Source organism: Capra hircus, chromosome 16 (genome assembly GCF_001704415.2).
Source record: "Capra hircus breed San Clemente chromosome 16, ASM170441v1, whole genome shotgun sequence".
NCBI lineage: Eukaryota > Metazoa > Chordata > Mammalia > Artiodactyla > Bovidae > Capra > Capra hircus.
Window position 1 is genome coordinate 22,585,292 of NC_030823.1, and position 12,557 is coordinate 22,597,848.

The 12,557-nt window shown below is 39.3% G+C and overlaps 1 protein-coding gene across 6 annotated transcripts in view; it reads left to right on the forward strand.

Annotated features, from left to right (window-relative positions):
* Positions 1-12,557, forward strand: part of MARK1 (microtubule affinity regulating kinase 1) — a 141,120-nt gene that overhangs the window by 41,413 nt on the left and 87,150 nt on the right. Inside the window, exon 1 of one of the 6 annotated variants that reach the window (XM_018060172.1) lies at positions 12,352-12,449. The exons of the other annotated variants lie outside the window; for them this stretch is intronic. Within the exon in view, the coding sequence (XP_017915661.1) occupies positions 12,429-12,449 (21 nt within the window). The 5' untranslated portion in view covers positions 12,352-12,428. Of the gene's footprint in view, positions 1-12,351; positions 12,450-12,557 lie in introns of those variants that run through there. 6 annotated transcript variants of the gene reach the window in all.

Consider the following 12,557-nt stretch of genomic DNA (forward strand, 5'->3'; position numbering starts at 1 on the left):
CAATGAATAGTCAGGTTTGATTTCCTTTAGGATTGACTGGTTTGATCTCCTTGCAGTTCAAAGGACTCTAAAAAGAGTCTTCTCCAGCACCCCAGTTCGAAAGCATCAATTCTCTGGCACTCAACCTTCTTTGTGGTTCAACTCTCACATCCATACATGACTACTGGAAAAACCATAGCTTTAACTGTATAGACCTTTGTCTGCAAAGTGATGTCTTCGCTTTTTAATCCGCTGTCTAGGTTTATCATAGCTTTCCTTTCAAGGAGCAAGTATCTTTCAATTTCATGGCTGCAGTCACCATCTGCAGTGATTTTCCATTTTTTCCCCCTCTATTTGCCCTGAAAATATAGAAGGTATGTGCTGTGTGTGCCAAGTTGCTTCATTTGTGTCCAACTCTTTGTGACCCTATGGACTGTAGCCCACCAGGCTCCTCTATCCATGGGATTCCCCAGGCAAGAATACTATAGTGGGTTGCCATTCCCTTTTCCCCAGGGATAGAACCTGTGTCTCTTACGTCTCTTGCATTGGCAGTAGATTGGTTCTTTACCGTTAGTGTCACCTGGAAAGTCCCTAGACAAACTATAGGCAATGGTTATAGACAAATGGTTAAAGAAAATTGGGCTTGGGTGAGTGAAGAGCCAATGTGTTAACAAATAAAAGATTGAGTATTCTGCATTTGGAGTTTGGCCAGGCAGCTGTTAACTGTGTTCTGTTTACTTCTAAATGTTCTAGATTTCAGAATTTCACTGATAATTTTTTTTAAATAAGCAAAAATAAGAACTTTTTTATTTGTCAAGTAAGTGGTAAAAAACTCACCATGAATTACCAACATAATTACTTAAAAGAAGGGACAGCTAACTATAAGTAAAAGGCAGAGCTTCAAAATAGAGAATAGTCCTTTTAAGAGAGAGCATTTGGCAGTCTTACACCAACAATGTATATTCATTCACATACATACACAAATATGCAGTCCTTAGTTTGCTGAGGACCTATGTAAACTTCCATCTGTTGGGGAGTATTTCAGAAACACTTGCCTTGCTCATTTGAGGATCTCGGCAGTAACCTAGTTTGTCTCTTGGTGATACTGTTATCAACAAAAATGGTAGTTAAGGGAGAAGTTTAGCATAATGAATTAAGGAATTTGAAGTTCCATATTCGAATTATCTGATGATTTCCATTAAACGGTTGGGACCTTTACAGACTCCCACTTTGCCCAATCCAATTACTTTCTGCACAAATCCCTACCTCCTCCTCATACTGCATTTAAGCAGGCCAGAGATAGGCGCAAAACTAAGATATACGTTTCTTGACTGGGTAGGACTGTCTTTCATTGCTGTATCTATGGAATGCAGGTCATAGCATATTGCTCAATAAATGAGATGAATTTCAGTGAAATAATCTACTCCAAGGGCAACACCTAATAGTGGAAAGAAAAAGTCCTTTCAAGCTATAAATTAGTATAATTCTTGGTTTTGGTGAATAGTAAATAAGATCTGCAAAGACTGTGAGGATAATTATTTCAAGATATAACACCGAAGCCTGAATTATTTACCTGAATTCATTACCTAGATATGCTTACAACGTACATCTCCCATTGTTGTGTGTTATTCATCCATTAACTCAACAGATATTTATCAAGTTTCTACTTGTGTGTATTGTGCACTGCTTCTAGGCACCAGGGCTGTGGAAGTAAGACAGACGAGATTTTTTTTTATATACTTTTAATGGGGAGGTCATATGAAAACAAGTAACTTTTAAAATAATTTTAGACAGTAGTAAGTGATATGAAGGTAATAATGGAGAGTTAAAGAATGGGGAGAAACTGGTGGGAGAATCTCAGACATGGTGGTTGGAGAAGGCCCTCAGTGCTGGTGCGAGATGGTTGAACATAGCGCTTTGAAACAGGTGCTGGTATCACCCTGCTTCCCAGGGCAAGTCACTTGCCCAAGGTTGCACAGCTGTTAAGTCCCAGGGCCAGGATTCAAGCCAGGCAGCCCCACTCCAGACCCATTTCCCTTAATCACTATGCTAGAGTTTGTGGACCTGAATTATCACTCATGTTTTCCGTGGAAATATTTTGTTTGAACTCAGCCATTTTTTTGCTTTAAAAACTGATAACCCACTTTCTCCAGACTTACTGCTCTCCTCCTTCACGCACCGTCTTCCTTTGGGCCATTTCATTGTAAATCAGCACTTCTGTTTGAGGACAGCAGTAGAAAAGAGAAGGGCTGCCAAATGAAAATGGATTACATGCTTATTCATTAAAAACATTAGTTTGCTGAGGGACAGAGTAGAAACTATTGCATTAAATGGCTTTTAAGTGGCCTATGGATTTAATTTCTCTCTGTTCTCTGTAATTTTAATTTAATATAAGTGCTTTAGAGTCTTTTGGTTTATGATTCTTTGGCCTGTAACTTCTTTTTGTGGAGTAGAGTTTGAAACTCTGTTTAACTGAAGGCTGTGTGTAATCTAACGAGGATCAGAGACTGCATGGAGGAAGCCCCGTCTCAGGGCTTACATTTTTGGATGTTTACTTGTTCATTTCACACATGAAAGTAGACCAGGTATCTTGTACAAGATATTTTGCTGGATGAGAGAGAAGCCTATCAGCATCTCCTTGGAGATGTACAATTAATTATTTAATTATAGTGATAATTGCTAGAAAGGTGAAAGACCAGATGTATATGTAAATTATTTCCTATATATATTTTCTGAATAGGTCTCATGTGGTACAAGAGGGATGAAAGAAGATTTACTGAATTATAGCTCAGGTGGCCCGAGAGAAACTGTCTGATGCTGGGAAACAGCTCTAGTGGGTAGAAAAATGGTACCCTGTGTATACCTGTTACTAATTAATTGCTGTCTCATATCAAAACTGTTTGTATTAGTTTTTCCCACTAACTTCTTATATTTAGAGTCATTTCTTATAATCATGGGGCTTCCCAGGTGGCTCAGTGGTAAAGAATATGCCTGCCAAGCAGGAGACCTGGGTTCGATCCCTGCACTGGGAAGATCCCCTGGAGAAGGGACTGGCAACCCATTCCAGTATTCTAGCCTGAAGGATTCCATGGACTGTATGGGTTCACAAAGAGTTGGATATGACTGAGCGACTTTCACTTCACTTCACTTATAGTCATGTTCCTTCAGCAATTGTAGGTTCTCAATTAATGAAGAAAAGTTATGACCAACCTAGATAGCATGTACAAAAGCAGAGTCATTACTTTGCTGACTAAGGTCCATCTAGTCAAGGCTATGGTTTTTCCTGTGGTCATGTATGGATGTGAGAGTTGGACTGTGAAGAAGGCTGAGTGCCAAAGAATTGATGCTTTTGAACTGTGGTGTTGGAGAAGACTCTTGAGAGTCCCTTGGACTGCAAGGAGATCCAACCAGTCCATTCTGAAGGAGATCTGCCCTGGAATTTCTTTGGAAGGAATGATGCTAAAGCTGAAACTCCAGTACTTTGGCCACCTCAAGTGAAGAGTTGACTCATTGGAAAAGACTCTGATGCTGGAAGGGATTGGGGGCAGGAGGAGAAGGGGACGACAGAGGATGAGATGGCTGGATGGCATCACGGACTTGATGGACGTGAGTCTGAGTGAACTCCGGGAGTTGGTGATGGACAGGGAGGCCTGGCGTGCAGTGATTCATGGGGTCGCAAAGAGTCGGACATGACTGAGCAACTGAACTGAAACTAAACAATATAATGTTGTGGTTTACAGATTTCGTCCTGTCATACTATTTTTTCATCTAGAAGTCCTACTATTTTTTTTCATTTTTAAGAAAGTTTATTCAAATTCTAAAGGGGGAATCCTCCAAAATAATTTCTTCTTTTTTTTCTTTATTCTCATTCTCTTCTTTACAAGATTACCTATCTTTCTTTCTCTTTCTGTGTGTTTTGAGGGAGGAACATTCCTTATTATAATTCAGGCCGGTACAAAGATAACCTATTTTATGTAAAAGGATATAAAATTCCAAGTGTGTACCATTCTACTTTTATATCTCAGTAAGACATTGTTTACAGCAGTTCTTGAATAGAATAGTAGATGTGAAAAATGACTGGAATTTAAGGGAGAAATTAAATTACTACATTTTAATCACATCTGTCAGATATTTTCCCATTCCTCTCTAACTGAGCATTTAAACTGTAAAATAGATGATCAATTTTCTTAGCCGTGACCATCACTTGGAGCCTGTGAATATCTTTGATTAGCTAATGACTGATTTCCAGTGGTGCCACAATAGAGAAGTTATTTTGGGAGCCACCAAAATTCTGATGATGAAGTTGAGAGTGCTACTTTGATACCCCCTTTGGTAAACTGGTCCATGATCTCAGTTTGTTGACGTTTTCCTCAGGGTTTTGTAGGTATAGAAGGAAATGCTGGAAGATGAAAGTGTGCTCTTACTTGCATTATTCTGTGAGGGCTGGGTGCATGGGGAGACCTTGGTCTTGTGTCTACTGCAGAGAGGGGTGTTTGGAGCAACAGATTATACTGGGAGTGGGTGGAGGGAAGGCCTCCCCAGCTCAGAAGCTCCGGTCAAGGAAACTGCCCAGGTCTTGGTGGCCAGTGAGCAGTACAAATGGGATTTCTCCTTGTCCACACCCTTAAGAATTCTCATTCTTTGCTCTCTTCCTCTCTCTCTCTTAGCTATTGGCAAGACTGGACAATCATAGGCCTCTGGCAGAGCCTGCCCTGCAGATGAATGAGAGCTGATAAGGACGTGTGTTCTCTCTAAGTGCTCACCTCTGAAAGGGTTCAGAAGGACTGCTTTTGCTATTTTCAGATACAATTAATGTTGGGATAGGAGTAACATTTAGGGAGGTAATGTAGCCTTCTGGTGAAGAGCATAGGCGTTAGTGTAAGCTGGACCTGGCCTTGAATCCTACAGCTGCCATTTGCTAGGTGTGTGGGCCACTGGCAGTTTGTTTTGCCTGCTAAGTTTCTAGTTTCTTATTTATAAAGTGGGTAATGTAATCCACTTCTCAAGTTTACCCTAAGGATTAAATAAAATCATGTCTAATTAAGCACTCATCACAGAGGACATGGTCAATATTGAATAAATGATGGCTACTGTTTCTATTATTGAACTGGTATTGGGCTTCCCTGGTGGTTCAGATGGTAAAGCGTCTGTCTACAATGCGGGAGACCTGGGTTTGATCCCTGGGTCAGGAAGATCCCCTGGAGAAGGAAATGGCAGTCCCCTCCAGTACTATTGCCTGGAAAATCCCATGGACAGAGGAGCTTGGTAGGCTATAGTCCATGGGGTCGCAAAGAGTCAGACGCAACTGAGCAACTTCACTAGTGATGTTATTCCTGTTTTCAGGGATTATGAGTAGACGCCAGTGTATTCTGGTCATAGTAGAGTTAGGACAAAAAGAGCGAGGAGCAGCCAGAGGAGAGAACCACCATTGAAAACATAAATATAAGCTGTTTATTCTTCATTGGTCTGTTAATGGGTAATCTTGAGCACACCATTTCACAATAGCTCTAACCACTAGCATCTTCTAGTCTGGATCTTCATCTGTACACCAAACTAGTTGTGCTTAAAACTGTTACTGATCAAGCACATTACTCCTTGTGAACCATTGCTAGGGATTTATTTTATTTCATTTTGAAAGAGGAGGTGATACAAGTATTATATTGATAAATACACTGTGCTTGCCATGCTCAGTAAATATGGTTTTTAGTTTGATGTAGTCCAGTTTGTTTCTTTTTGCTTTGTTGCCTTTGCTTTTGATATCAGATCCTAAAATTGAAGGTAAAAACATCAACATGTAGGAGGTATTCAGTTAATTTTTAGTGAATATTCAGGCAGAATTTACCTTGCTTGTCACTAATGGAAACTAACTTACTCAATAGTCTTTTTACTTAAATATTTTTTATGACAGGTGATGCATTCAAATGGGTGAAAATTTTTTAAAGTTCAAAAAAGTATGCCTTTTGCTAGTCTAGTCCCTTGTCATCATAAGTTTTTTCTGGGGATATTTTATTAATATGAGCAAACACACATCTCCTCCCACCAGACTTTACACATGGGGCAGCCCTTGATTTGTCTTAAGACTATATCCTGGAGGTTATCCCATATCACTACATGAAGGTCTGCTTTAAAAAATTGCTTCATACTCTACCAAATGGATATGTTTAACCATGTTTCCTACTGATGGCTATTTAAGTTGTTTCTGGCTTTCTGTTATTATAAATGTTATGTTGTAGTGAATAAGTCTGTCTTATAAATGTCACTTCACGTTTTTCACATTTGGGAGTTTATTTGTATGCTAAGTTTTTTTGAGTAGTATAGGATTGTTACCTCATAGAGAAAGTTTATAAGCAGCCTCTTAACCCGGCATAATAAATATTTGTGCTTTACCTGAGAGGAAAGGAAGGATAGTTAGGGTTGCTGCTGCTGCTTCTAAGTCGCTTCAGTCGTGTCCGACTGTGCGACCCCATAGACGGCAGCCCACCAGGCTCCCGTCCCTGGGATTCTCCAGGCAAGAACACTGGAGTGGGTTGCCGTTTCCTTCTCCAGTGCATGAAAGTGAAAAGTGAAAGTGAAGTCGGTCAGTTAGGGTAGGCTCTTGTAAAGTAAGCCTTTTAATATTGAATGCTTCTTTAGGCCTCTTCAGAAACCTGAATAGCTGCCTAAAAGCTAGAATTGTTGCTCTGGTGTTTCCTCCTATTTTAAAACAACTCTTACAAAGACTGTATTTTTTGATATCAGAAACACTGAAAGATATTTTTTCCATTTTAGTATATGACAAGGTCATTACAGCATGTTCCAGTGTTGATTATATGCCAGACAACATGTTAAATGCTTTGTTTCATGTAATTCTCATTAAAAACCCTTTGAGGTATAGGTAATGCTGCCATTTTATAGATGACTCAGCTGAGGCTTAGTGAAGTGACTTCCCAAAGGTCACAGAGCTGCTAAGTGGTGTAACGGCACTTAGATCCTAGGTCTGTCTAGTTTTGAAGCTTATTTTCTTAATGCCCACATGACTCTTATTTTCTCTCAATTTGTATTGACCTGGTGTTTTGGTACATTCTGTTACTTTTAACTTTTTTTTACTCCATTTGTGTTAAAAGTGTCCCTTACAGGCAGCATAGAGGTGAATTTAGGCGTACCCCTGGAGAATCCCATGGACAAAGGAGTCTGGTAGGCTACAGTCCATGGATTCACAGAGTTGGACACGATTGAGTAACCAACACTCCCCCAGTGTAAAAGTCTTTCTTTTGAATAATTTTAAATAACCCACTTAATGCTCTGATGATAGGATAGATTTAGCTTTGTTAAATTATTTTGTTTGAACCTTTTTAGTGCCGCTTGATGTTGTACATTGTTAAGCACTTTAGATACAATAGTGAATAAACTAGACAAATACCTCTCTTCTTACAGTGGGTGGAGGCGGGTGGAGGGAAAGCTGATACATTAGTAAGTAAGTACAGCAGGGGAAATGTGGTATCAGATAGATCTGAATGAGCCTCACTGAGAGGGTGAGATTTGGGGAAAGATTGCTAAGGAAGTTGACCACACAGGTATCTGAGAGAAGAATGTTCCAGGCAAAGGGAATAGGTAGACCAAAGGTCATCCTATACAGGTGTGCCCCCATGCTTGAGGAGCAGCTGTGAGCCCACATTGGCTGAGCAAGGGGAGTGGAAAAGGCGGGATGGTAGCAAGTGAATTCAGAGAGGTAATAGGGGCCAGAATTTGTGGGGCTGTTATAAGGACTTGGAGTTTTACTCTTGAGTAGAATGGGGTACATTTAGAAACAGTGACCTGTTAGGAAGCTAATGCAGTAATCTAGGTAGCTTCAGACTTGAGTGGTTGCAGTAGGGATGGTGGGAGTAGCTGGATTCTGGATATATTTTAAGGTAGAACCAATAGGATTTCCTGACAGAGTGAATGTAGGATGAGAGAGTTGGAGAGGGTTGGAAGGGTCCAAGCTAAGATGACCCTAGAATTTTGGGTCTGAGCGCCAGAAAGGGTGGATTTGTCTTCACTGAGATGAAGAAGGCTGTGTTGTGGCAGGTTTTGTATGGGGGATGGAGATCAATTTGGGACAAGCTGAGGCTGGGGTACCAATAAACATCTATATGGATATGTTGAGGTGGCAGTCTAGTTGGGAGAGATAAAGGGAGATAGAAATTTAGGAGCTGTCTGCATATACAAGTTATTTCAAGCTATGAGGCTGAATAGGATCACCAAGGGAGTTAGTATAGTATGGACAGAGAAGACAGGAATACTGAGATCTGAATTCCTGGAGCTTTCAGTATTAGGAAGTGGAGAAGAAGGGAAGCAAACAGCAAACTCTGAAAAGGTGCCAGTCAGGCAGGAGGAATACGTGAAAGCCAAGTAGAGAAGGAACTTAAGGGAAGGAAGGAGGGATCAACTCATTCAAGAGGTGTGTGAGTCAAGATCTTTTCTCTCTGTTCAAGTCTGTGGTTTTCATCTCATTCCCCTTCCCCTCTTCATTGGATTTTTCTTGTGTGAGAGGTGGTCTAGAATAGTGGTTAAGAATGTGACTCCTGGAGGTACACTCCCTGGGTTTCACTGGGAGCCTGATCAGACTGGCTCCTGTGTCCTTTTGACACAACTTCATTTTAATAATTGCCAGCTTTTTTGCTTCTGGCACAAGATGTCCGGGGTTTATCTTGTAAATCTCCGGCCCGCCCCACCCAGACCTGGAATCAGCCAATTGTTTTTAATGAGAGTGCTATTGTAACTCAGTTATCTGTGTTATCAGGAAGTAGGCATTTTGCTAAAATAAAAAAGCATGAGTTCATACTGATATTAGCACTTCAAATTTAATATTACATGATTTTACATTAATTTTATGATGACATTTTAAAATAACATGAATACGTACTTACATGCTTTATATATGCATATGTTCATATATAAAATATAGTCTCCAAAAAATATCACTATTAATCAGACTACTAAATGGTATTTAACTGTTCTTTGCCTAAAAATGTTATTCCACTAAGAACATAGTAAAAATAGAGTTCTAAAGTCCTTAAATTCATGTTTTTCATTTTGTTTGCTTTACCAGTTTGATATATCGTTAAGTTCGTTTTGTTTTAAATATTTCAAGATTACTTTTTACTTTTAGTTTTGATTTTGTTTGTTCAGTGTTTAAAATATTCACGTGGTTTCTAAATTGAAGCTGTGTCACAAGATATATTCAGCCCCATCTTAACTTCCTCTCATTCTTGTTCCCTCCCTCCCCATAGGTAACCGTTTTCATTAATTTTCAGTTTATCTTAGTGTTCTTTTGCAAATATAAGCAAATGTGTGTATATGTTATAGAGAAGGATTAATTAAAGTGTTCGGTGTGTTTTTTTTTCCCCCTTCCTGTGTCTTAGAGTAATTCTTCATGATTTCTTCACAGTTCCCCCCCAACCTCCCCAGCCCGCCTTCCTCCAGTGTCTGAGCATAGGGACAGTGCAGGAATCTTTTACTTAATAGTTCATCCTCCAAATGGGGAATTTTATCTAGACTTGCTGTTTGCCCAAGAATGATGTATGTGGATTCTCCTTGACTTATTTCCCCTTTAGTATAAGTAGGACTTGGGCTGACAGCTGGGTTTAAGTATACATGGGTTCATGTTCTCTTTTGAGCTCTTAGTAGCTTGAGAGAAGTGTTGAGTGGTGAGGGGATTAAGATTGTGGTGCAGGCTGGGGCAAGCGGTGTCAGGTAACCTCAGTTAAGGTGTATTTTTTTTAGGACAGTTTTACTGAATTTTAAGGGTTTTAGAGTCACATCTAACCTGTAAGGAATACTCCTTCTATATTGGTCATTGTCCTGAATGAGCAGATTTAAAACTCTTTTTGCTAGTGAGGAAGCTGAGTTGGAGAAAGTTAAAATGATCTTACCACATGGTTCTTTTCAATATCAACTACTACACCTGCCATTTCTTCTGTGGTCTGCCTATGCATCTGATCATCAGCCCTCCTAGTAAGAGATTATTAATAAGGCCCTTCTGAAACTATTCACTTAGCGTTTTTTAATCTGAAGTTTGAGGAATGGGGTTGTGGTTACATTATTATACTCTAACTTGGTTCTTTCATATTTTCTACCAAAGGGTTATACTGAAGAAGTTATACAAAGTACTGTCACTTACCATTTGCCCCCAAAAGCTTTACTTCAAATTATAATTTTAAAAAATGTCTCTACATTTATAGTTTATTGCACCTGAGTTTTAAATCCCAATAATGGAATTTGTTATTGGATTGAATTGAGGTAAGTTATTCAACCAGTTAACTGGATGGCATCACCGACTTGATGGACGTGAGTTTGAGTGAACTCCGGGAGTCGGTGATGGACAGGAAGGCCTGGCGTGCTGCAATTCATGGGGTCGCAAAGAGTCAGACACGACTGAGCGACTGAACTGAACTGAACTGAACTGAACATATGGTACCTAGTGGACATTCAGTAAATGCTGGTTCCCCCATCCCCGGTGCATTCTCTTAGATAAAGTGGTCCCTCTGTTTTTTTCCTGATATCCTAGTTCCTACGTGAAGTAAGAACTGCTTACATTAAGGTCACGTGTGTAATCTCCTAGAGATCTTCTTATCAAAACTTGGGGATGGTTGTACATGGGTACACACACATACAAAAACAGACCTACCATACGTACATGCATAACCAGTTCCCTATTGATGAACATTGATGCTTGTTTTAGCTTTTACTGTTACAGAAAGTGCTGCAATACATTACTTTGTATGCTCTCTTCTTTCTGACTCATTAGTGATCATGTGTATAGAATAAATTATTAGAAGATTTCTAGTCTAATTGTAAGAATTTCTTTGCTAGGTGTGACCAAGTTCCTCTTATATAGAGACTGTATTAGTTTTCATTCATCTGTGCTATATGAGTGTGCCTATTTCTACTATAGCTTTAGCAGCTAATGCTGTCAAAGTCTAATCTGAGAAATGAGGAATAGTGTTTCATTGTAGCTTAACAAATTTGTATTTGACTTGTTATGATTGTTATATGAAAAATAATACATTAAAAAATGATGTATTTGTCCTTTCCATGAACTGTTTGTACCTATCCTTTGTTTATTTTTATTTTCTCTTTGAATTTTTTTTTTAATGATTTGCCAGAGGTTTTAGTATTTAAAAAATGAACCATTTGCCTGCCACATGTTACAAGTATCTTCTTGGTTTATTATTTCTCTTTTTACTCAGGTTTGAGGAGAGGGTTTTTTTAAAATTTTAGATTAATTTTTTATTGAGGTAATTTTGGTTTATAACATGTAAGTTTCATGTGTACAGTGTTCACTTCTGTATAGCATACATGTGCTCACCACTAAAAGTTTAGTTTCTGTCTGTCACCATACAGTTGATCCCCTTTACCCACTTTCCCCTCTCCTTCCCATCCTACCCCTCTGGTAACAGCTACTCTGTTCTCTGTGTATTTGTTTTTGTTTAGTTCTGTTTGTTCATTTGTTTTATTTTTTATATTTCACATTTAAAAGAAATCACATTGTATTTATCTTTCAATTTCACGATACTCTCAAGATCCATCCATGTTGCCACAAATGGCAAGATTTCAGTCTTTTCTATGACTGAACACTTATCCCACTGCATATACGTATACCGCAGTTTCTTTATCCATTCATCTACCGATGGACTCTTAGAGTGTTTCCATGCCTTGGCTCTTATTAATAATCCTGTTACCAACATGGGAGTGCCCATATCTTTTTGAGTTAGTGTTTTTGTTTCTTTGGATATATTCCCAGGAGTGGGATTGCTGGATCATGTAATACCATTTTTAATTTTTTTAAAGCCAGCTCCATGTTTTCCACAGTACCTGCACCAGTTTACATCCCCACCAATAGGGTTCAAAGGTTCCCTTTTCTCCACATCCCTATCAATGCTTGCTATTTCTTGCCTTTTTGGTGATAGCCATCTTGGCAGACATGAGGTGCTAGTTCATTGTGTTGATTTGCATTTTCCTAATAATTAGTGACTTTGACCATCTTTCCAAGTGCCTGTTGACAATCTATATTTCCTCTTTGGAAAACTGTTCAACTCCTCTGCCCATTTTTTATTTATTGATTTTTTTCTTTAACTTATAAACAACAATTTAATTTGTCCTTCAGAAGTTAATTACAATCGGCAACAGTTTTTCTCAGATACTTCTCTCGTGTCCAGGAGGGGAAGAATTCAGCCCTGGATTTAAGACAGACATACTGAAGGGGAGAAGGAGACGACCTTAACTAATAACATTCTGCTCTTAGATTTTTGTATAAAACGTCCAAGCTGGCAGTTCTTCCAGAGGCTCTCTTCTGAAGAAAAAAGAGCTGACAGCTTTCATTTACAAGCTCCAACCAATGCTTCTGCTTTATTCATAGATTCTCCGAGGCTCCTGCAGCACCACACCACCCTCTATCATGGCAATCTGTAGTCGTTTCATCGAGTCTGATGTTGCCTCCCAAGGAGTGGGTTGGTAGACCATGAAGTTGATTCCTGCTTCCAAGCACCGCTGTGCCAGCACTCGTCCTACACTCTCACAGGCCACCACACTTTTGGTGCTATACAGGTGCTTCTTAA